The following is a 22654-nucleotide window of genomic DNA, read 5'->3' as shown; positions in this document are numbered from 1 at the left end:
TAGATCCAAAATGTCTGTTGCGAAGAATTTATTTCAGCATCACATTATCCCATCGTATTTCAACTGTTAACAATAGATAAACCACAAATAAAAATCTTCAATTTACATAAATTTGTGAAACCTGCACATCATGGTCCCACCATTTGCGCACTAACCCTTATTACCACAAGGTGGTGCGCAAGTTCAGTTTATAATGAACATCTCGTGTTTCAGTAACTTTCTAGTCGCACAAAACGCCAACGTCACCATAATTAAAAGTGTAAAGAAGCCATGAGATTGTTGTGTTGTTGGGTGAGAGAGAGAGAAAAAAAAGCAATAAAATGAACAAACAAATAAACACCAATTGTTTTTTCTCTCTGGGAAGAGATGAATAGATGACCATCAGTATTATTTTTGGCTCGCAGGGGATTCAAGCAGACAACAGGAAACGCTAATTGCAACAGTTTGGCAAGACAAATCGTCCTTTTAAAGCCACAAACACATTTTTTTCTTCCTTCTTCTCTTTAGTCATTTGTCACGGATGATAGGTAAACAATTGAAGAGCGAGTCACTTTCACCCCTATTAGGAGTCTAATCCGAGGAGAGAGTCGGATACAGTTTGTAGGACTTAATGGGGAGGAAATAAGATGACCTACGGACTCATTTTCTGAAACATTCGGAGGAAGTTAAGAGGTTTAAGTCACTTTGATTGAGACACCAGCGTGTATTTAAAATAAATAATTAATATAGATTATTCATATGTATTAAATTAGTAGATAATTTAATAATACAATTATAAACATAAACACCGGAAAACGTAAACTCACTCCCTTCAATGTCTTTCACTTAAAAAAATAAAAATAAAATAAAAAGCATTGGGAAGGCAGATATCCACCGCTAGAGGGCACTAAAATCAATATTTCCAATTTTCTGATCTGTGCTCTGTCATTCTTTGTAAACGTCACCTTTCCAGCTCAGTATTCATGCTACACAACTTAGTCATTATCTGTTTTCTTTTTTTTGTGTTCTACTCTTCAGAAGGTCCTGATATAAACCTTTTTTTATTATTATTATTTTTAGGAATCAGATAAGAATTAATTCTATAAAAGCTCTTAAATTGGTAAAGAATTTTTGCATTTGGAAACAGTTTTTGAAAAAAAATATCTGAGAGTTTATTGTACAGACAAAAAATAAATTACATTTGTTACACTGTCAATCAAAAAGACTGTGAATGATCAGCAACAAAGGTGTGGTTGTGTTGCTGTCAAAATAATGAAAGGATACAAATGGGTTCCATTCTACGTTTGTTTAACTAATAACAAAACGTTTTGCCAAAATGAGAAAAAAATAAAATAAAACAGAACATCACAGTTGAATCAATTTTCTAACAAAAAATATATATGGAGAGTACACCCAAATAACTGTCTTTATACTGAACTTTTTTGTTTTTTACAACGTTTCAGGAACTTACGTATCGCCTATCAGAATTTTGACAGTTTTTTTTTTTTTCTTGGGATCAGGACGTTCAGGTCCCAAGAAAATTACAAATTTGTAATCCGAAAATTACAATCCAATCTGTAGAAAGATAAAATCTTTTCAAATCACAGTCTCCTGGGTGTGAATGTCCGTCTTAACCTTTCCACTGGCATCACCACGTCTTCCCAATAGACTGAATGTGCTCCTTGGCTTTCATCCTCAGTGAGGCTATACTGGAGTTCCTTGGGTTGGCTGAGCACTGGTATGTGGGTGGCAGGGAGCACATAGAACCGATGTGGGAAAGGTGAGGGCTGTGTCCCAGGGCTGGGGAGTTGAAAATAGACGCTGGCAAGGAAGGAGGCATGGACGGGGGAGGAGAGGGAGCGTAGGCGCCCGGTAGGGTCTGTGAGCCGCCAATGAAGCCTGGCAGCGACTGCAGAGGGGCCGGAGATGTGATAGGGGTGGAAAGCCAGGGCTCAAGCGGCAGCCCGGAGCCCAGGGAGCTGGTGGTGGATCGGCCAAAAGACAGAAGAGAGGGGGAAGGGGTGTCCTGCAGCTTGATGGCGTTCACCTCCAGCTTCTCCTGACGACGCCACTTGGCTCGTCGGTTTTGAAACCACACCTAGAAAGAGGTGAGGATGGTAAAAAAACAAAAACAAAAAGCAAAAAAAAAACAGAGTAACAATAAAATAAAATGTTTTGTCTTTAACATTTATATTATAGCCCTTGTATGTAAGATTTTGAAATTTATGGACATATTATAATTGCTTAGTTAACAGCTTTAAAAACTCTGTTTCTATATTACATAGAAGTGACAGGATGGGATTGAGGGAATTACTCTTAAAAAATTCCTTTTAACTTAAAATATGTTTTGTATTTTCAGTAAAAGCAGATAATTATACTGCTTTATTATTATTCGAAGTATTACTTCTGTTGTTGTTCTACAGTAGTAGGTCTAAAACGAAACTTTGCGCAAACCATTGTGAACCTTCAGAAAGTTATTTATTTGCATATTTATTTGTATTTATTTATTTTCCTAGTTTTACAATTTACAACACACAAAATGAAGGTAACATGCCACTTCAAATGAATCATTTCTGTATTTCACATATAAAGGGATACTCTGGACTTCGCTGACTCAAAACTAGAATGAGTTCAGAATCTCGATCATTTTTTATCTCAGCTTTCAATGGGGAAAAACCTAACGCATTATAAAAATATTCATACGTAAGCAGATTATTATTATTATTATTATTATTATTATTATTATTATTATTATTATTAATGAAGCGACTTGGCGTATCCTCCTGTCTATGACAGAAAACAATAGTGGCATCATTTTGGAGGCCATGTCCCACCTGCACTCGGACCTCCGGTAGGTTGACCTTTAGGGCCAGCTCCTCTCTGCTGTACACGTCCGGGTAATGGGACTTCTCGAAGGCCCGCTCCAGTTCGTGGAGCTGGAAGGTGGTGAAGGTGGTTCGGTTCCGGCGGTGTTTCTTTTTCTGGTTCTCGTCGTCGGACAGCTTGCCGTCTCTGTCCGGCGAGTCCGGACCTGCGGAAGCTTCTCCGGTGCACACACCTGCTGCGAAGGAGAAGGAGGCGTTCAGCGACGCAAAGAAAACAAAAATGGCGAAATTACTTTTTCTTAGGAAAAGTTTAAAGGACAAAGTTCTATTTTTTTCTTTCTTTTTGAGTTATTGTTTTTTGTTTGCTAAAACTTTCCTTAGCTTTTTATGAAGCAACACCTTCTACATTATTTGACCCCACTTGACTTTACCGAGGAAACAGAAATTGTGGCTCCCCACAACAGTGGCTTATTATTACTACTACTAAAAAAAAAAAAAGAAGAAGTAATAAGCCAATATATCCTTAAGATATTGCTGCCAGAAATGAAACAAAAAGATACAATATTTAAATCTACTCACTCTCACAACTGTCAGTGTAATGACTTTTCTTCCCCTGGGTCACAGTAACGTTCCCGCTGCGGTCCTGGTCTTTCTGTGTCCCGGTGTAAGAGGCCGACTGGTGGAAGATGGTGTCCTCTTTGAAGCCCAGGATGGCCTCGATGCTGTGGACGGTGGACGGGTGTGTTCCCGGGATCTGCACGGAACGTGCGGAGGGAGAGACGCGCTCATCCATCATCATCATCATTTGGGATGTAGATCCGAGCAGCCACATTGGTCGCTTCAAGTCCGGAAGAAATGTCAGAATTCACAGACTCCTACTTTTGTTTTTTGTTTTTTTCTTCTTCTGAAACTTTTCCTCTCTTCTCAAGTCTTATTTTGGAAAAGTTCTCTCTGTTGTTATGGAGCATCTTTGCTGATGGGTTTTAAAGTGGTGCCTGTGCGGGACACCCCTCCCACGTCACGTCACGTCACAGAGGGGACGTCCTGCTGGATTTAGGGGGTAACATGCAGCCACCAGCCTTCACCCAGCAGAACTCCACCCCATCCCCATCCCATCCCAAGTGCATCAGCATGCCTCTAAACCTACTTACATAAATCTTAAAACCATCTTTCCTCTTCTCCAGATGTCATGTTCATGTCGGCGTGTGGAGGGGAGGGGGGTTTGTGGGGTGGGGGTGAGGGGGGGAGATTAAGCCCACAGATTAAGGTACAACAAAATCATAATTACAAGATCTGTGGTGAGATCACGGATTGCAAGATGACAGCTTAATATTTAATCACATCTTCAAGATATTGTCACCAAAGATGAGTTTGTTCGTTGAATTGCTTTGCAGATCAGAAAAATAACTGTAGTTTTCACAGATTCAGATTTCAAGCTGCCATAAACGTATAAGCTAATTGAAAGAAAAAAAAAAACAGCTAAATTAACAGTTTATCTAACAAAAAATGTTTCAAGAAAATGTCTAATAGTGTGACTAATGCATAAACAACAACAATTTGAGCTTATAGCCACTTAACAAACAAACATTGGCAGTAGCGTGGTAATCCTCCTTAAGGGGATTAGTTATTTTACTCAAAAGAGTTAAAACCGCTAAAACTATTTCGTTTTTCCTAATTAAAGACGTTGACCTGCGTTGGCCCAACAGCGTGGAGGTCCATGAAGAAAAGCAGGATACTAAATAATGCCTTAACTTAGACCACAGAACATAAGGTAGGTGTATAACTAAGTCAGTTCATGAAGCAAATAAAAAGGTCAATAGTAAATCCATTTCAAAACACGTTTACCACTTTATTGGAGAATTTAAACTGAAAAAACAAAGCTAAGTTGCTGGTAATCTCAAAGAGAGGCTTCAAAAACCACAATGCTGAAAATAATTCACTGTGTGAACTAATTTTATTTCCATCCTGCAGAAATCAAATGCAAAAACTAAAAAAAAAAAAAAAATACAATGGACAGAAATAAAAGAAACAATTCACGATTCAGCTGGAAAACAAGAGTTTTTTGTTGGGCTCCCAAAGTCAAATTATTAACGAGTCTGACACTAACATGGACAAATGAACATTTTTAAGTTTGGGATTTTGCTTTATTAACATATGTCTGCAAGCATGAGGGATGGTACTCTCATGGAGACTCAGAATCGTGTGGAAGACAAAAATATGTAAGAGGAGATACGATTAACACTCACGCTCTAAGATCTGTTTGTTAAAAACTCAAGTAGCTGCAAACCGAATCCTGGTTGACGTAGTGCCTGTTCACAAGAAAATTAGCAGCTAAAATATGGGACGAACTCGGGTCAAAACTGAGTGAAAGTCAATGAAAACAGGAAAATGAAATGTTTTACCCCTTTGAAGTGATATAAAACCAAATGAAGTAGCGAGTTTACACAGCTCCAACTTGCTGTATGAATGAACTGTAAAGGGTCTAAGCTGCTCTGAGTTGCTCTAAAGATCTCAGCTTTTTCTCAGAAGACTTCAGAATGAGTAAAGTAAGAGACACAGGATGAAAAACATTTAGTGTCTTTGGGAATTTGCACAGGGTCACAGGAACTGGATCTTTCCAGAACCTGGGCACTCAGTGACGTAGGAGAGACTCGGTGAAGATAAAAAGACAGGATGCCCGCCAGCTGTTTTGCAAACTTCTTCAAAAGTCTCTTCCTCAGATTTAGTTTTGTAAAATGAGGACCTATTTTTTAAATAATAAGTTTTAAATAGATTATTTTTTTAAGCTTTATTAGCATCTTGATAATTACTGGGCTCAACATCAGTTATGTCACTCCACATCATTTGTTGTGAAGAGTTTTGGCCTTCTTTGTTTGCAATTTTATCTGATTGCTTACAACATTTGGCAAATCTTCAAATAATTATTTTAGAATTTAACTTTTCTGACTCTGGTAGTCAATGAAGACACATCAATATTTCAAGAATGATGCAAACCATTCGACTACCTCGCAGTCTGAAACGTTTTATCCATTCTAATTTTATAGGAACTTTAAATTGCATTCAACATTGCATCGTTACATTGTGCAGAAAAAAAAAAATAAAACTGGGAAAAAGATGGACTTGGTGAGGGAAAGATGGAAAAGGCCGACAACCTTGGCAGCGCTGATCCTATTAGATGTAATCTCCAGACTTTACAAATCCACAGCCGTTCAAACTTGGCTTCTTGTAAAACTCGGAACGCTGCGGTTTCCCATCAACCAGGCCCCCCTACCCTCCCAGCCTCACCCTGATTCTCCTTAGCCTAATCTTTTCTAACTGTTTGGATAATGCCCAATTAAATTAATACCTATTTATTTTTCACTCTGTTATCCCTGATTTGTGTAAATAAGATTAATTGCAGCTACCCAAAGGTTACATGTTTCCTGGCTGTGTGACTGAGTATGAGGGATAATCATCATGAAAACTGTTAAGGACTTCGATTCAAAGAACGGAAAATATACCTTATCAGTGAATGTAAGTGTTACACGTCTCAGCATATGATGGACAGTTGTAACAAATGATGTTTATTTTTTTTATTTTTTTTTATTTTTCTTCCTGCGGTGAATTTCTGCTTCCCCTTTGATCCTGACGGAGAGCCTGTAAAGACGAACAGCGTCAGAGATAGAAAAAAAGGACAACCGCCGTCTTCTTCCCCAAACTCGGTCTCTTTATTACAAATTATTGAAATCATGAAATTATTAACACTTCCTAGAACAATCACATTCCTGTGTCCCTCTGCTGCTACCAAAAAAACACGCAGCCTTCACCTGAGTAAAAAAAAGTATCAACTCCCACCAGTCAATCCACAGCGCAGAGATGTACATTAAAAAAAACATTTCTCAAATAAGAGGATTAATTATGTTAAATAATGCAAGATTGAGATGTTATAATGAACGAAACATTAAGCTCTAATCTCTTTTGACTAACTATTCACCGACTGAATAACTACAGTTTAATTTATTACATAGAAAGGGAGAAAAAGTAACGTCTATAATAATAATACTACTACTAATAATAATTCACTTTTAACAGATAAAACAACACAATGTATGTCAAGGTACCTATGTTTGTTCGGGGAATGGAACGGAGCTAAAAGATACATGTAGTGATCTTCAGAACGACCGTTAGTTGACCGTTGTAGCCAAAATGTAGCTAACAAATCCTTTTTTTTTTCAATGTTTCAGCACATCTATCAAATTACAAATCCTATCCAAATATACCTTGTTACTCCACATTTTTATCGGGGGGGCAGCCTTCACCAGTTTCTCATTACTAACCTGTAAAGACGAACAGCGTCAGAGATAGAAAAAAAGGACAACCGCCGTCTTCTTCCCCAAACTCGGTCTGAAGAGCAGGGGGCGGGGCTCCTCACTTCCGGTCTCCTGGTGAGACGTTGCCCGAACCTTGGTTACTTTTTTTCTATTTAACAGGGTAATTTGGTCTGGAGTGATAATTAAATTTTCTCACTTTGTGGTGTATCACACACTCCCCAACAAACAAAGGTGGCCCCTGACACTTAGTCCCCAAAATAACTTGACTGAACATAATTTTTTTTCAAAACATTGCAAAATAAAAATATGTAGTGTTGTGTGTTGCAGGTCGCTCCAGGTGAGTATGCAGTGTATGACGTATGTGTGCTTCAGGTATGTAACAATCTTTCCCAGATGTTCTATCTACAGTGTGTTGGATACATAACAGGTAGGTAAGGGTAAGGGCTAATGGGTGGTGGTTGGATAGGATAGAAGTAAGGGGAGGAGAGACACTGGTACATACACTGCATTGGTTGGGTCCCAACTGCATTCACAATGGGGCACTGGTACACTGGTTGACCCAGAGTCGGGTAAGTGAACATATGTCTTGGCTGTCTTTCTCTTGTAGACCGTCTCAGGGGGACTGGGTGTTCCGTGTCAGGTGCTGGAGTATTGTCCTCTTGAGGGGCAGAATGTATGTCCTCCAGGAATGTGGACTGAAGCTCCTCAACATCTTGTCCATCTCCACTGCTTGACCCCCGCCTTCCACTTCTGACACACTCTCCTTCCTGTCCAGGTTCGGTTGGGATTGCTTCCATCAAACTGGTTTTATTCTCTTCAGCTATCTCTTGGAAAGCGTCTGCAGTATTTTGATCAGGTGAGTGAAAGTTTGGTTTGGGTCTCTCCACAGGTATTCGAAGCCAGTAACGAGGTTTTCCCCCATCCTCCTCTTCGTCAGAGTCATCTGTGTTTGAGTGCAGTACAGCATGTCTGGCCTGAAGGTCGTTTGAACTCTTTTTGGCTTTCCTTTGTGACTCTGCTGTACTTGTGGTCGGGTTCTGGACTGGCTCTATAGGTAAGTTGTTTACCTGTAACAGTAGGTTTCGGTGTAGAGTGCGAACTGGCCGACCTCCTCGCTCAGGGCTGACTTTATAGACAGGGTTGTCACCCACCTGCTCTCTGACGATGAAGATCTGCTGCTCCCAGTAGTTTCTCAGCTTTCCGGGGCCCCCACGTTCACCGAGATTGCGTACCAGTACTCTGTCCCCAGGCTGAAGGACGACACCTCTGCTCTTCTTGTCATAGTATGTCTTTCCCTTTATGCTGGATTGTTGGCTGTTTGCATTGGCTATCTGATATGCCTCAGTAATTTTTCGAGCCCACCTCTCGGCATATCCATTTGGCTCTTTGAGTTCGGCCTCCTGGTCTGTTATGAGACCAAAGAGGATGTCAACAGGGAGGCGAGGATGTCGACCATACAACAGATAGTACGGGGAGAACCCTGTGGCCTCATGCTTTGTACAGTTGTAGGCATGGAGCACATGAGGTAGGTGATCCTTCCAGTTCTCTTTCTCTTTCTCCCCCAGAGTCCGGAGCATCTGCAGTAAGGTACGATTTAGTCGTTCGGCCGGGTTGCCCTGGGGATGATATGGGGAGGTTCTTGAATGGGCCACACCAGCTAATCGTCTGAGATTTTAAAGAGGTCATTTTCGAACTCCCGACCCTGGTCATGATGGAGTTTGGCCGGGTACCCAAATCTCGGGATGAAATCATTGAAAAGTCGGTCGGCTGCCGTCTTACCTGCCTTGTTCTTGGTGGGATAGGCTTGGGCAAATCTGGTAAAGTGGTCAATAACAACCAGGATGTACTCGTACCCACCCCTGCTGGCTTCCAAGTGAAGGAAATCGATGCAAAGCAGCTCAAGGGGTGAAGTCGATGTAATACTTCCCATTGGGGCTCTTTCATTTGTAACTGGTTTCTTCTGTTTGATGCAAGAACATTTCCTGGTGATGTAGTCCTCTATATCGCTTTTCATGAAAGGCCAGTAGAACCGCTCCCTTGCCAAGCTCAGCACTTTTTCAACGCCGACATGACTCAGGTTGTTGTGGAGGTGAGTCAGAACTGTTTGTTTATATGTGGCGGGCAGAACCAGTTGCTGTCGACTCGCAGTCTTTCTGTAGAGCAGATCATCCTCCAGGTATAATTTGCCCCACTCTCGCAGCAGCCTCCTCGTGTGTCCATCAACTTTATTTCTTTCATCCTCTGTTAGTGGTTTGTCTTGTTGTTTCAACTCCACAACTTTCCCAATGGCGGGGTCTTTCCTTTGTTCCCTCACCAGCTCATCGTGACTGACTGTCTGCAGACCCTCGAACTGGGGTTGGCAAGGATGTGACAAGTTGAGGGCTGCCACCCAGGCCACATCTCTCTGTTGAGCTCTCCGACTTCCTTCCCATGCAGCACAGACTGTGTCCTCTGATAGTTCTTCAGAGCATTCATCCATAAAAGTGTCTATATCCAGGGGCCATCGCGACAAGGTGTCGGCATCAATGGCAGTTTTACCTGGTCGATATTTGATGTCGAAGTGGAAGTCAGCCAACTGCCCCACCCACCGGTGACCCACTGCATTAAGCTTGGCAGTGCTCAGGATGTATGTGAGTGGGTTGTTGTCCGTGAAGACTGTAAAATGTGTGGCATAGAACAGATAATCACGGAACTTGTCACAAATCGCCCACTTCAATGCCAGGAATTCGAGTTTGCCACTGTGTAGGTGATAATTCTGTTCCGCTGGCGTCAGTGTGCGTGACCCATATCCAATCACCCTCATTTTTCCATCCTGAACTTGATAGAGAACCGCACCCAGGCCCTTTTGGGAGGCATCAGTGTGAAGTGTGAAAGGGCGGTCGAAATCAGGGTACGCCAGCACTGGGGGTTTGGTCAATCGGTCAATGAGCTGCTCAAGGACCTGTTGATGTTCTTTGGTCCACTCTATTGGGGTTCGAGAGGACTGCTGGTGGCCTTTTGTTTTTCCCCGTGGCAATTTAAGCTGAGAGGTGTCGGCCTTTGACTGGAGCAGGTCATACAGGGGCTTGGCTATACGTGAAAAATCCTGCACATATGTTCTGTAATAGCTCAGGAACCCGAGCATTTGCCTGATGTCCCCAACTGTTTGTGGTGTCTTGTGTTTCAGTGTTTGTACTGCTTCAAAATCTTTAGGGTCCATCCTTACTCCATCTGCCGATACCAACCGGCCAACGTACCTGACCTCCTTGCGAAAGAGCTCGCATTTCTCTGGCTTCAACTTTACACCATGGCGCTGCAAGGCTTGGAGGACTTTGCGTAACACCTGCACATGCTCTTCGAATGATCTGGAGAAGCACAAAACATCATCGAGGTACGGGATGCAGCACTCATCTCTCAGCTCGTCAAGCATCCCCTCCATGCTCCTTTGAAAAGCTGCCGGTGCGTTCGACAACCCAAACGGTATTCGGACCCACTCATACAGGCCCCATGGGGTTGTGAACGCAGTCAGGTACCTTGACCCTTCGGCAATAAAGCCTTGATGGTACGCTTTCCCTTGGTCCAGAATCGAGAACCAAGCATATCCTCCCAGGGAGTCAGTGAGATCTTGGATTCTAGGGAGGGGATGGCGGTCAGGTACAGTTTTGTTGTTGAGGAGCCGGTAGTCGACACAAAGTCGTAAGGACCCATCTTTCTTTCTGACACATATGACAGGGGCTGCGTATGGTGACTGAGATTTCACAATCCAACCTTTAACCAGAAGTTCCTGGATGTACTCTTTCACTTCTTTGTAGAGTGGCTTTGGAATGGATGCGTAGGCTCTTTGGACTGGGATATCATCCTTAGTCCTAATTTCCATCTGCAGAGAAGGGATGCATCCAATGTCATCACCATCACGGGAGAAGGCTCCACACTCCTCACAGAGCACTTCCTTTACCACCTGTTGTTCTTCTAGGCTTAGGTGACTGATCTCGACAGGAGGGAGCCAGGAGTCAGTTAGAGAGCTGCTGGAGGATGCAACTCCATTGACCCTAACTGCAGCCATTTGAGTGTTGGTCTCCAGGACCTTTATGACATGTTGGATGGTTCCCAGGGGAGTTCTTTTGGGTAGGGTGACCTCATGTTTTGAGTGATTGGATATGGGCACTTTAACATATGGTTGCCTGGCCTCATTGACTTTTAAGAGGCCCTCCCCCACACCCAAGTGTCCTAAAGCAGTGCTCCCCTCTGCAGGCTCATATAGGACAAAAGGGTCAAAGATGTTAAAATTTGGGGGTACCCTGCACCACACATGAGCTGTTCTGCCAGGGGAATAATAGTGTGGTCTCTACCCACCCTTATTGTGACTGGATCGTCATATGCCCTGGGAGGCACCTGGATGAAACTCACAATGGCCTCCACCTGCTCCTCCTCTATCCCAAATGCATCACGGAGGAGACTGACCACTGTGGCAACCGCCTCACCCGAGGACTCCTTTCTTTTAATGATCTCCTCCAGTACATTGGCACCAAGAAGGGGCTGGGGCAGGGGCAGCTGACTGACAAGAAAAGGAGCCTGTATGGTCAGGTTGGGGTCATCGTTTCCTGCTAAGTTGACAGTGAGCTCTACCCATCCACTGTACGGCACTGAATGGCCTGTAACTGCATAGACACTGAGTTCCTCCTCTAATAGCTCAGAAAGGGGTCTCACAGTACAATTTGAGATGTGAGTGGCAGCCCATTCTTGGTCGATTATACTCACTTGTGACCCTGAATCAAATAGGGCTGTAATTGGGTAGCCACCAAGCAGGCATTTCAGCAGGCTTTTCTTTCCAACCAGGGGTGCTTTACAGGCGACTGTTCTCTGGCCGAGAGGTGTATGAGGCTCCTGACGTTGTCTTCGTTGGAGGCGTCTTGCTATTTGACTTGAAGCTTGATCTACTGGTCGGGACTGGAATTGCTCACCGGTCTCTGGGTGTCCCTCATCAGAGACCGAGTCCCGTTTCCCTGCGGCTTGACTCGCTTCAAACACCCAATCGCCCTGTGCCCTGCTTCTCCACATGTAAAGCAATGGTTACACTCCTGTGAGTTCTGCTCAGTACACCCAGGGCAACGAGCCATCCTGCCCCTCATCTGAGCTGTGGGTTGTCTCAACAGAGGTTGTGGCCGCCTGCTTGAGGATGGTTGGTAGGGAGGGTGTGGTTGCATATGGGCTGACCTAGTTAGAGGCAGGGACACTTGTGGGTTAGCTGTATGCAGGTCCATCAATGAAGCCACCATCTGAGTCAAGGCTTCAACTTGAGCACTGAGCTGTCCTATTGTCTGGAGATTCTTACTGTCTGCTGCTGCGTCTTGTGACTTGTTGTAATCACCTCCTGTTTCAACTTTGGTACTGTGTGCTTGTGTTGTCTTTTGTCTAGGGAGTTGGCCCAGTCTGCGTTGGTGCTCATTCTCATCACTCATGATTTTCATGACTTGGCTGAGGATTTCCTCATCTGTAACTTGACTGTTTGCAATCAGGGGCCTCAGTCTCTGTCGGAGGTCTGCATGTTTCGTTCCTAAACCCTGGTATATAGTATGGAGAAAGACTTTTTGGATGGTCTTGGGGTCATATGTGATGTCTGTACTGGTGTGTCGAGTTTGAAAAAGGAGTTTCTGTTTTAGCCCAATCATGCGGTACAGGAACTGTTGAGGTGGTTCTTGGTCTGATTGCCTGGCACACATCAATTCCTGGAACATCTCAGTTGATGCTTTCTCACCAAGGTGGGACCTGAGGAAGCCTTTGAGCTCAGATACAGTAATTGAGTCTTTGTTTACAAGCATGTCTTTAAAGGCTCCTGGTTTTATGATCCTCAACACCCCCCTGACCACTTCTGCCTCTGTAAAACCCTCTTTTACTCCCTCATCAATTTGTTTACTGATGTTGTTGTAGCTTAAGTCAGAGTTCTGATCTCCAACCTGACCACCATGTACTTTGAAATCTTTGCGCTGAAGGTAGGAGAGGTCCTTCAGACACACAGGTTGATCCGGGGTCATTTGTGGTCTGTTATATAACTCTGACTCAACTTGGTGGAGAGAAACTGGAATTGGTGGGGTCACACTAGATTCATACTGTCGGAGTTTCTCACCCAGTTCTTCATACAGCTGCCTCAGTCCTTCTACCGACCCCATTTTTGTGTTGGGTTGGGTAATAGAGTCAGGCTGGGACTGTATGACTGTACTGTTAAAGTGAGCATGGGGTTGTGATGTGGAGTGTTTGATTGTTACAGACTGAGTGTGACTAGGTTTAATATGTGCACAAACATCATCTAACACACTCGCTCCAAAATTATCAGTAGCATCAGCATTCATTAGCTTATATATCAAATCATTCAAATCCAGCAACCAACCCATACCTTTGTCTTCCCGCTCGAGTAAGGCATCAGACTGCAAAAAGGAAATGACAAAGTCCATGCAGCTTTCTTCATTGTTTGGGTCCAGTTCACCTCCATGCTGGCTAACAGTAGCAATGTCTTTTGCCACCTGATAAACGTTGTCGCTTGGGAGTTTGAAAAGTTGTTTCTTGATGTTCCATATTAACTCTTTGCGAACCTCTGCCATGGTGTCTGGTTCTCCTACAGCTCGGTCCTCCAGTTCAGTCCTCTGATAAATTACACGCTGTCCTCCAAATTGATGAGTTGACTCCTCTGAAGATAGCATACGATGTCCTCTGGATCAACAACTTGGCTTAGCTTTAATTAGAGTACGTTGTCCTCTGGATCAGCAACGTGGCTCAGCTGCAGCTAGAGTGCGTTGTCTTCTGAATCGGCAATATGGCTCCTTGGTGATCAGCATACATTGACCTCAGGATCAGCAGTGCAGTTCCAGTGGAGGATCGCGGTTCCTTCCCACACTGATCTTCCAATCTGGACACCCACGGGTTGACTCCTGGTCTTCAGCGGTCACCTTGGTCACGTGGTTCTGGTATCTCTGGATCTACTCCCAATATTTTGATGAGGAGAGATCCCGGACGAGCCCCCACAGTTTGTTACACGTCTCAGCATATGATGGACAGTTGTAACAAATGTTTTTTTTTTCTTTTTCTTTTCTTCCTGCGGTGAATTTCTGCTTCCCCTTTGATCCTGAAGGAGAGCCTGTAAAGACGGACAGCGTCAGAGATAGAAAAAAAGGACAACCGCCGTCTTCTTCCCCAAACTCGGTCTCTTTATTACAAATTATTGAAATCATGAAATTATTAACACTTCCTAGAACAATCACATTCCTGTGTCCCTCTGCTGCTACCAAAAAAACACGCAGCCTTCACCTGAGTAAAAAAAAGTATCAACTCCCACCAGTCAATCCACAGCGCAGAGATGTACATTAAAAAAAAACATTTCTCAAATAAGAGGATTAATTATGTTAAATAATGCAAGATTGAGATGTTATAATGAACGAAACATTAAGCTCTAATCTCTTTTGACTAACTATTCACCGACTGAATAACTACAGTTTAATTTATTACATAGAAAGGGAGAAAAAGTAACGTCTATAATAATAATACTACTACTAATAATAATTCACTTTTAACAGATAAAACAACACAATGTATGTCAAGGTACCTATGTTTGTTCGGGGAATGGAACGGAGCTAAAAGATACATGTAGTGATCTTCAGAACGACCGTTAGTTGACCGTTGTAGCCAAAATGTAGCTAACAAATCCTTTTTTTTTTCAATGTTTCAGCACATCTATCAAATTACAAATCCTATCCAAATATACCTTGTTACTCCACATTTTTATCGGGGGGGCAGCCTTCACCAGTTTCTCATTACTAACCTGTAAAGACGAACAGCGTCAGAGATAGAAAAAAAGGACAACCGCCGTCTTCTTCCCCAAACTCGGTCTGAAGAGCAGGGGGCGGGGCTCCTCACTTCCGGTCTCCTGGTGAGACGTTGCCCGAACCTTGGTTACTTTTTTTTCTATTTAACAGGGTAATTTGGTCTGGAGTGATAATTAAATTTTCTCACTTTGTGGTGTATCACATAAGCATCCACCATTTTTCCATGATTAATTTGACTTATTGGGTTTTAATGGTAAGAATAATTATCTAAACTAAGTAGTTAACACTGTTTTCCCAGGGATACAAGATGCTAACTCCTCTCCTGTGCATTTGGTTTTCTGTTACAATCCCATATATATTTTTATATATATTTTAATTCCACCACTGACTCATTGTTTGTGTTTAATATGCATTTTTATTTGAACAACAAATTTGTCTTCTCACAACCACGTACATTCGAGCATTTCAAAAAACACACATCTGTCGCCGCCTTTATGATTTATGTATTTATACATTAAGTTTGTGCAAATTTGCAAATGTTTCTGCAAAGACTTAATCCATCTGAAATTATTGCAGCGCCTGAAAATCACATGCTTTCGTGCAACACCAAAGGTGGTGACCAAATATATCAAACATTCAATACAGCAGAAACAAAAAAAGAAAGAAAGAAAAAAAACAAACAAACAATAAAACTGAGAGGAAAGTTGCATAACTCAGGAAGGATTGGCTTTCTATCAGCACATCTTGGATTACCTTGACTTTCTTTTTTAATGAAAAAAATACACACACACACATATAGAGACTAACCTGTCTCATTTCATGACAACACTGAACAATAAGAGTGGAAGGATTGGGCACCATTGACACAATTTAATGTACTGCAAATTTGTGTGCAAAAAAACCAACCAAACTATATAGCAGATTTTTCTGATGGTTTTAACGTGATTTCTTGTTATGATTTGAATCAAATAATGTGACATAACACGAGAGTGGGCTTATTCTCAACAAATGTATAGAACCTCAGACTCACAACTTGGTTTACTCCAAGCAACATGTTAAATTATTATCTTAACAATCCCCTCCCCTCCCCTGTCTTCCCACCATTTGCTTTCGCCACCCTCGGCTGTTCACATGACAGAGCACTTCTCCTCCGCTTTGCTCTTCAGCTCGGTCACCGTGGCAGAGGCTTTTTCCTTCAACTGGTCCATGTCCATGTTCTGCAGGTTCTGAAACTGGCCCATTAGGGAGTCCTTGCCCTCCTCCTCCGTGGCGTCCTCGTCCACCATCTTGAGCAGCTCCTCGGGCACGTCCACGTCGTCCCCGGCCATCTCTATCATGTTCTCGTCCTGCTCGCTCTGCAGATGTCAACGTTAAGGTAGGAGAACGTGGTCAGGAACCAATGAGCTAAGATTCAGACATCGAGATAGACGTTGATAAATCTGATTAAAGAAAAATGTCAACTTGTCCTTCTGCAAGATGCATTTGTGATTAAGGATGATTTATGGCTATTTGCATTCATTTTGGAAAAGGAAGAAAAAAACCCAACATGTTGCATCGACATTTTTCAAGATGACTGCAGGCAAACTCCTCAGTAGTTCTTTTAAAGGTATATGAGGGGGAAAAAGAGGACCTTGCTGCCTTGTTTTAAAGATTTGCTTTCAAGAAACAAACTTTGCATAAACTGACTTTTGGCTGTCAAAAAGCTGTAAACTTCAAAAAAACAGATAAAGAGAAACACTTGAAGAAACAAATTTATGTTTTGTTTTTCTTTTTAGCTTGACTTTTGGTTGAACTCCACTTAGTACTTTCCCCTTACGTTTGTCCTTTCTATTGTTTGACTCATTGCATGTTTGTTAGTATCGTTACAGTTATATTTTGAGTTTTTTTTTTAAATAAAAAATGTAAAGTTTTTAGGTTTTGTTTTTACGCATTTGTGTTATGGATAAACTTAGTGTTTAAGAGTATTTATATTTTTATATTATCCTTTGCGTTTCCTTACAATAGTGAATAAACCCATTATTGTGGGTTTATTCATCAGTCCTAACATTACAATATATTTGTTTAAAAATGATTGTTATATTGTTTCCTTAGTTTGATATTTGAGTGTGACTTTTGTCTTTGTCCTGTAAACACTTACAAACTGCTCTATAATTATGAACTTATTGGAAAAATAAAATTTGTGTTTGGCTTTTTGGGCAAACACATTGTTGTACAATGAAATCAAATACACTGAACAGATCATTTAGAAGCAAACGGTGATGAAAACAACCTGGAGTGACTATCTGAGGATATTTGGTGTTTTCCATGGTTTTCTGACTTTAAGTTTCCTCCTCTTTATTATTAAATCATAAGCCTCATAAGCAACTAAATGTGAATAGGCTCTGCCCTGTGGCTACTTTAAAGTTCAATCTGTGGGATTATCTCAGACCTGATTTAGCCTTTCTTCCCAGGTACAGTCTAAAGATAACCTCTGTAATGTTGTGCGCCTGTCTGCTTCCAACTTCCTGTTTCTCTAAAGAAACTGCGCTTTCCCTATTAATTCTAAATGAATTTTATGAATAACATCCGATTACACAAATCCTAAGAACAAACTCAAGTTTCTTTATTGGAAAAACAAAACAAAACAAGAAAACAGCTAATGTTCAGACTTGTCACTTTTCTGGCCTTACATAAACATAGTTTAATGAAAACAACGGTATGTTATTGTTCAAATGTTATTACTTGTTTGCTTTCAAGTCACTGATATTTGGCTAATGTCTTTAAAAAAAAGAAGCAATTAAATAAAATCTACCAAGTGGTTGAAAAAGGAAACGAGACATTGATGTGCCATTGGCTGAAAGCTATTAGAGCAGCTAAAGTCGCTCGCAGGTGCACCGTTCTCACAAGACTGCTGGTTTTGAATCAACTTCTCAGTCATTTACTGAAAAACTTCAGGATTGAAACAGTTTAAATGTCGTCTCTCTACATACCTTATTGGCTCCCTCCATTACAGTTTGTTTCTCTGTCAAGGCTCCTCTGAAATCCACCAATTGCCCAGTTTAGATCCACTAAAGTAAATGTTGCAGTTTGCTGGAGCCAGATCCCTCTGCCGGGGTTCGCCCTAATAGGCTTGGAACACCTGCTCTGTGGCATTTGGCTTTCTAAGACTAGAGGTGCAACAAGACTTTCTTAGTAATCTCCTCCTGAACAGACTGCAGCAGCCAAGTGCTGCTGTCACACAGAGATGACCTCAGCTGAAACCCGACCAAAGAGCGAGCTGAATTAGTAGATATTGTTGTTTTTTTGGGGGTTTTTTTGCATTTCATTTAAAAAGGCTGTTAGATACAGCCCTGCTCCTGTCTTTGTTGTGGAATTGCAATGTTTACAGTAATTAGGAGCTGTTAGTTTTTAGAATATTACTGATTGACTTTTCTCCTGCTGTGGCTTCTTCGCTTTTCACTTTTACATTAACCTGCTGTTTCTTCCATCTCCAAGGTGATTTTTTTTGTGCTATTTTTAAGCTGCAGGATTAAAAGCTCCAACATAGAGTGACTGAAGGAAAAACTTCAGTATCAGCTAAAAACGTCCAAATGTTTATTTTTTTTGAGGTGATTTGCCACTGGATTTCATCCTCTTAGAACCTGTAGTTTAGTCTTAGCTTCATAATTATCCAAACCACTCAATTGGATTCAGAATCATTGTAAACCGAGTAAACAATCAGCTTCACAAAATAATAGAGTTTTATGTCATACAGTTTAAAATCCTTTAAATTAGATGCCAGAGAAAGGTGGAGAGGTGGGAAGGAGTTTCCTGCAGCCTGGCCAAATAAGATCTAATATTGGCTTTTTATACATGAATTACTTTATGGAGAGTAAAACACCAACTTTCTAGGCAATAGGTACATAGATAAGAATTACTCGTGCTTCTTATGAATGTTTATTCTAAATTTCTACTTAAATCTATGTAGCAAAATCAAAATTAGGAATGAACTGTAACAATCGACATGTTAGATTGTTTATGAAGCAGTACAAATAGTTGCTACTTTCTATTTCAAATAAAAGAAATTTGATTTAGCATATTTTTTAAGAAGTTTTTGAAATAACTATGACAGTGGAATCACAATATTTTACTCAAGGTTATCATACAGTAACAATCTCAAACCAGGCAATTCCCAAATATTCGGATTCCTCAAGTCATTGATAAAACATACTGCATGGATTGTGCGTAAGGTATTTCTTCAAGGTTAGTATCACACCCTATGTTTTTCTTGTTGGCCATGTGGTTAAATTGCATCTTAAAGGTTATAAATATTTTCTTTGAGTTTGGTAAGGATGGGACTGTGCAGCACCGTAGCTCTGAAACCACACATGGAGGTACTTGGGCTAACTTTGGTAGTACCCAGCATTCATTTTGGCACCATTATTTTCCAAATTAAAAATCTGTACCAAAAAGCTTCTGATAAGAAACGTGTAGAGACAATGCACGGTTATCTATAAAGTTTGACTTGGATCAAGGAGTGACGTGAAACCGAGCTTAATCTTGTTTTAGTTGCCAGTTTTAAAAATGACTGGATTCCCCATTTGTAATGATCAGTGACCAGGTATGTGTCTATTAGCAATACAATAGTGATGGTTTCCTTAGTATTTGCAATTTTGAACACTTTAGTAACACGTTCATGAAATGAAGTTGCAAGTGTGAGATAGTATTATCGCCAAAACACCAAACAAACACTGTGTTTCTGCATGGAAGCCATTTTGAGTTTTTGAATATTTTTAATTGCTCTGTTAATATTTTAAACAAGAAATTTAGAAAAAAAACATAACTTCTAAATGAAAATGAAATATATATTTAAATCCTTCAATTAATGATCCTACTTCCAATGAATACCAACTTCTTCCTTTAAATAAGTGGGAAAATACCAAAATTAAATCATGAAAATTTGCTATTCAGTCAGTATGGAATTATGGTATGTTTCCTGACATGCTGAATCAAGACAACTATATTATTCAACATGTAAAGATAAAAACATATGTTTACCTTTGGCAGTCTGTATTTGTCCCTGAGACACACTCTGAGCGTTGCCCGCTCTGCCTTTTTGTGTAAGAAATCTGCATCCCTTTCCATCCTGGACAAATGAAAAGAAAGAAAACAATCTCAAGTTTATTTACTCTTGGTCACAAAAACACATTACAGATTAGTTAATACATCTTGTATTTAGACAAGCTTTTTCATTGACTTGCATATATAAGTTTGTGATTAACATATGGAAGAAATGTCAATGCTGGAAACTTATGAAAACCTTGTAGATTCAAAGGCCAAAAACAAAGTATACTTCATACTCTTTCATGGAATATCTAAGCAACATTGCCAATTATTCTTTACATTATTGCTTGGTTGCCTGTAAAGAAAAAAAAATATAGAGAGGGCTTCTATGAACGTTTTAGTTTCACCCAAGAAGTAAAATAATTGCACATCTGCAGAACAAAATCAAACACGTACATAATTGTCTTCCTGCTGTTGAGACTTGTTTTGATTATTTTTGATTCAGATTTTTTTTTTTTTTATCATTCAACTTCCTTCTGCAAAACAAATGTTTGAGTCAAGTATCTGAAACCCTGAATATATTCCTGCATATTCAACAAAGCTCCTATTGCTCTTTACCTCAGCCATTTGAAGAGATTACCCATCCAGGCTTACCTAGAATTTAGTCAAAACATCACAACAGGAGTGGTTTTCAAACGCCTCATCTTTCCAAGTCAGATGAAATTTTAAACCATTTTTACCGCCACACTGTTTTAAAAAATTGTCGTTTTTTTTTATTTTTGTGTCATTTATATTATTTTACTTTAAATGTTTATGATTTTTTTGTGTGTGTGAATGCCATAATTTAATTCAATCTTTCAAGAACCAAAAGACTATATTTAGCCACACGGGCAAAATGTATACAGAAAAAAAAATATCTTCTTGGTTAGTCTCATTTGTGACCTTCAGAAATAGATACCTCTTTTAAGAACTCAACTTTTTCATTGTTCAAAAACAATAGAAGCTATTTTATTATGCTTTTTATAAATTTTTTTTTGTGGTGTGTTAATAAAAGATACTTTTGACAGTGAGGGAAAAGCAGTGAGACTGAACGTAACAAAACAATACGTCAAGGTCAGATTTTATTCCCTGCAGCCATTTTGTTTCCCACAGGCCAGTGGCAACTGCTCAAAGTGTAGTTTGGTCCATGTTTCTACTTACTTCTCTTCTACCAACTGTTTTTGGTACTCTTCATACTCCTCGCGTGTCATCCCGGCTGCTTTTGCAGGATCTGTCGGAGTGGCCTCCTCCTCTTTGTCGCCTCCACCACCAAGACCCATTCCTGACAGTGGGTTCCCAATCATGCTCTTGATCAAAAAAGCCATCACGAGTTCTTCCGAGTGTCTACTCTCCAAGGAGGGGGATGTTTTCGAGAACTGAAAAAGTAAACGGTTCTCCTGGTGCTTCGCTTTCGCTTCCTATAGCTTTCCAATCCAGTGGTAGCTCCCTGGCTAACCTCCTGCTTGCCTACAGAGTCAAGGACACACTGATGACAAGCAACAGACACATACATGCGCACGCAAACACACACACACACAGCCTGCCATAATCTGGATTTAATCCCTTCTGCTTCACTATACTAAGAGGCAGATGGCCTGCTTTTTTTAAAATCTATTTTTAAATTGTGGAGACCTTTCTGGATGTTTTTCCAAATTAATTTTTAAGATTTGAAGCACTTTTTTTAGGCACAACTTTTACCAAAACTCGCAGACGGCCTTAAGGCTACATGGACAGTCTCTTTCAACCAAAAACAGAGGCTGTGTACTTCCACCCACTGCTGCTTAATCATATTAGAGAAGTTCAGATCGGCCCATGTGCAGCTTACACTGCTGAGATCAAGCAGAAGGGAGAGAGGGGCAGGATTATACTGTATTCTTGTTTATCCCAATGAAGCCATCCTTCATGCAATGCTATTGCTGAATAGGAACGTGACTGGCTAAAGGTGTGAAGTGGGGAGGAGTCACTCCATCATGGTCTTCCGTAGACCTGTTGCTCTTTTTACAAACACATAAACAGATTAGTTACATACAAGTAGCGCAACAGCATTCTCTCCTCTGGTATTATGCAATTTTTTTCGAGCATAATTTCAAGAACACGCCAGCTACAGATGAAGATAATGTTGTGATTATCAAGTAGGAATGTGAGCTCATCTCCTGCTCAACCTATTATGTTCTCATTTAATTTCCACTAAAACATTGCAACGTGCAAACTGTTTTTCTTTCCAGCTGCATCCAAGTATACAGGAGTGCTTTTGGCTCCAGAAAAAGAACCTCACTTTGTAGGTTCACACACTGAGTCACTGGTTTTATTAGGATTTTTTAAAAATAAAATTGTGATAATGTGATTATTGATGACGTGTGTATGTGTGGAAGATTACTTGTTAGGGAGTAAAAGCTGTACGGCCCACCGCTGAGGAGACGGTTGCGAACTGTGAGACAAAAAGGACAAACAGAATGTCTGACTGGAAAGGCAGTCGCGACTTCATGCTGACTTGGTTTAAAACAACATGATCGTCACTTCAGGTCTTTTCCAGTTCATCATCCCGCAAGGAAAATACTTGAAAATAAATTCTAAAGTTTAACCTTCTTTTTCAGACTGCCTAGAAACCCTGCAGTAATCAGAAAAGGATCCACCAATCAAAGCATTTTTTAAGGCTCCTCATTAGATTGCCTGATTAAAATAAACT

At 40.8% G+C, this 22654-nt stretch overlaps 2 protein-coding genes across 3 annotated transcripts; both read right to left on the bottom strand.

Annotated features, from left to right (window-relative positions):
* Positions 1-1627: 1627 nt before the first annotated feature.
* rx3 (retinal homeobox gene 3) lies at positions 1628-3636 on the bottom strand. 2 transcript variants are annotated; one of them, XM_008424514.3, is made up of 3 exons: positions 3384-3636; positions 2814-3040; positions 1628-2077 (listed from the first exon to the last, which is right to left on the bottom strand). In XM_008424514.3, exons 1-3 carry the CDS (start codon positions 3634-3636, stop codon positions 1628-1630), a joined length of 930 nt encoding a protein of 309 aa, XP_008422736.2. The 2 variants fall into 2 exon arrangements, with proteins under 2 accessions (XP_008422736.2, XP_008422737.2); XM_008424515.3 differs by having other exon boundaries at positions 2814-3037.
* Positions 3637-15299: 11663 nt separating this feature from the next.
* cplx4a (complexin 4a) lies at positions 15300-21489 on the bottom strand. The gene is made up of 3 exons (XM_008424516.3): positions 21130-21489; positions 19924-20011; positions 15300-16262 (listed from the first exon to the last, which is right to left on the bottom strand). The coding sequence occupies exons 1-3, from the start codon at positions 21291-21293 to the stop codon at positions 16035-16037; spliced, it is 480 nt and encodes a 159-aa protein (XP_008422738.1). The 5' UTR covers positions 21294-21489; the 3' UTR covers positions 15300-16034.
* Between the last annotated feature and the right edge of the window lie 1165 nt (positions 21490-22654).

The sequence above is a fragment of the Poecilia reticulata genome, chromosome 12 (genome assembly GCF_904066995.2).
Source record: "Poecilia reticulata chromosome 12, P_reticulata-male-v2, whole genome shotgun sequence".
Lineage (NCBI taxonomy): Eukaryota > Metazoa > Chordata > Actinopteri > Cyprinodontiformes > Poeciliidae > Poecilia > Poecilia reticulata.
Note: the sequence above shows the minus strand (reverse complement) of the source record. Positions and strands in the feature narration are given on the sequence as shown.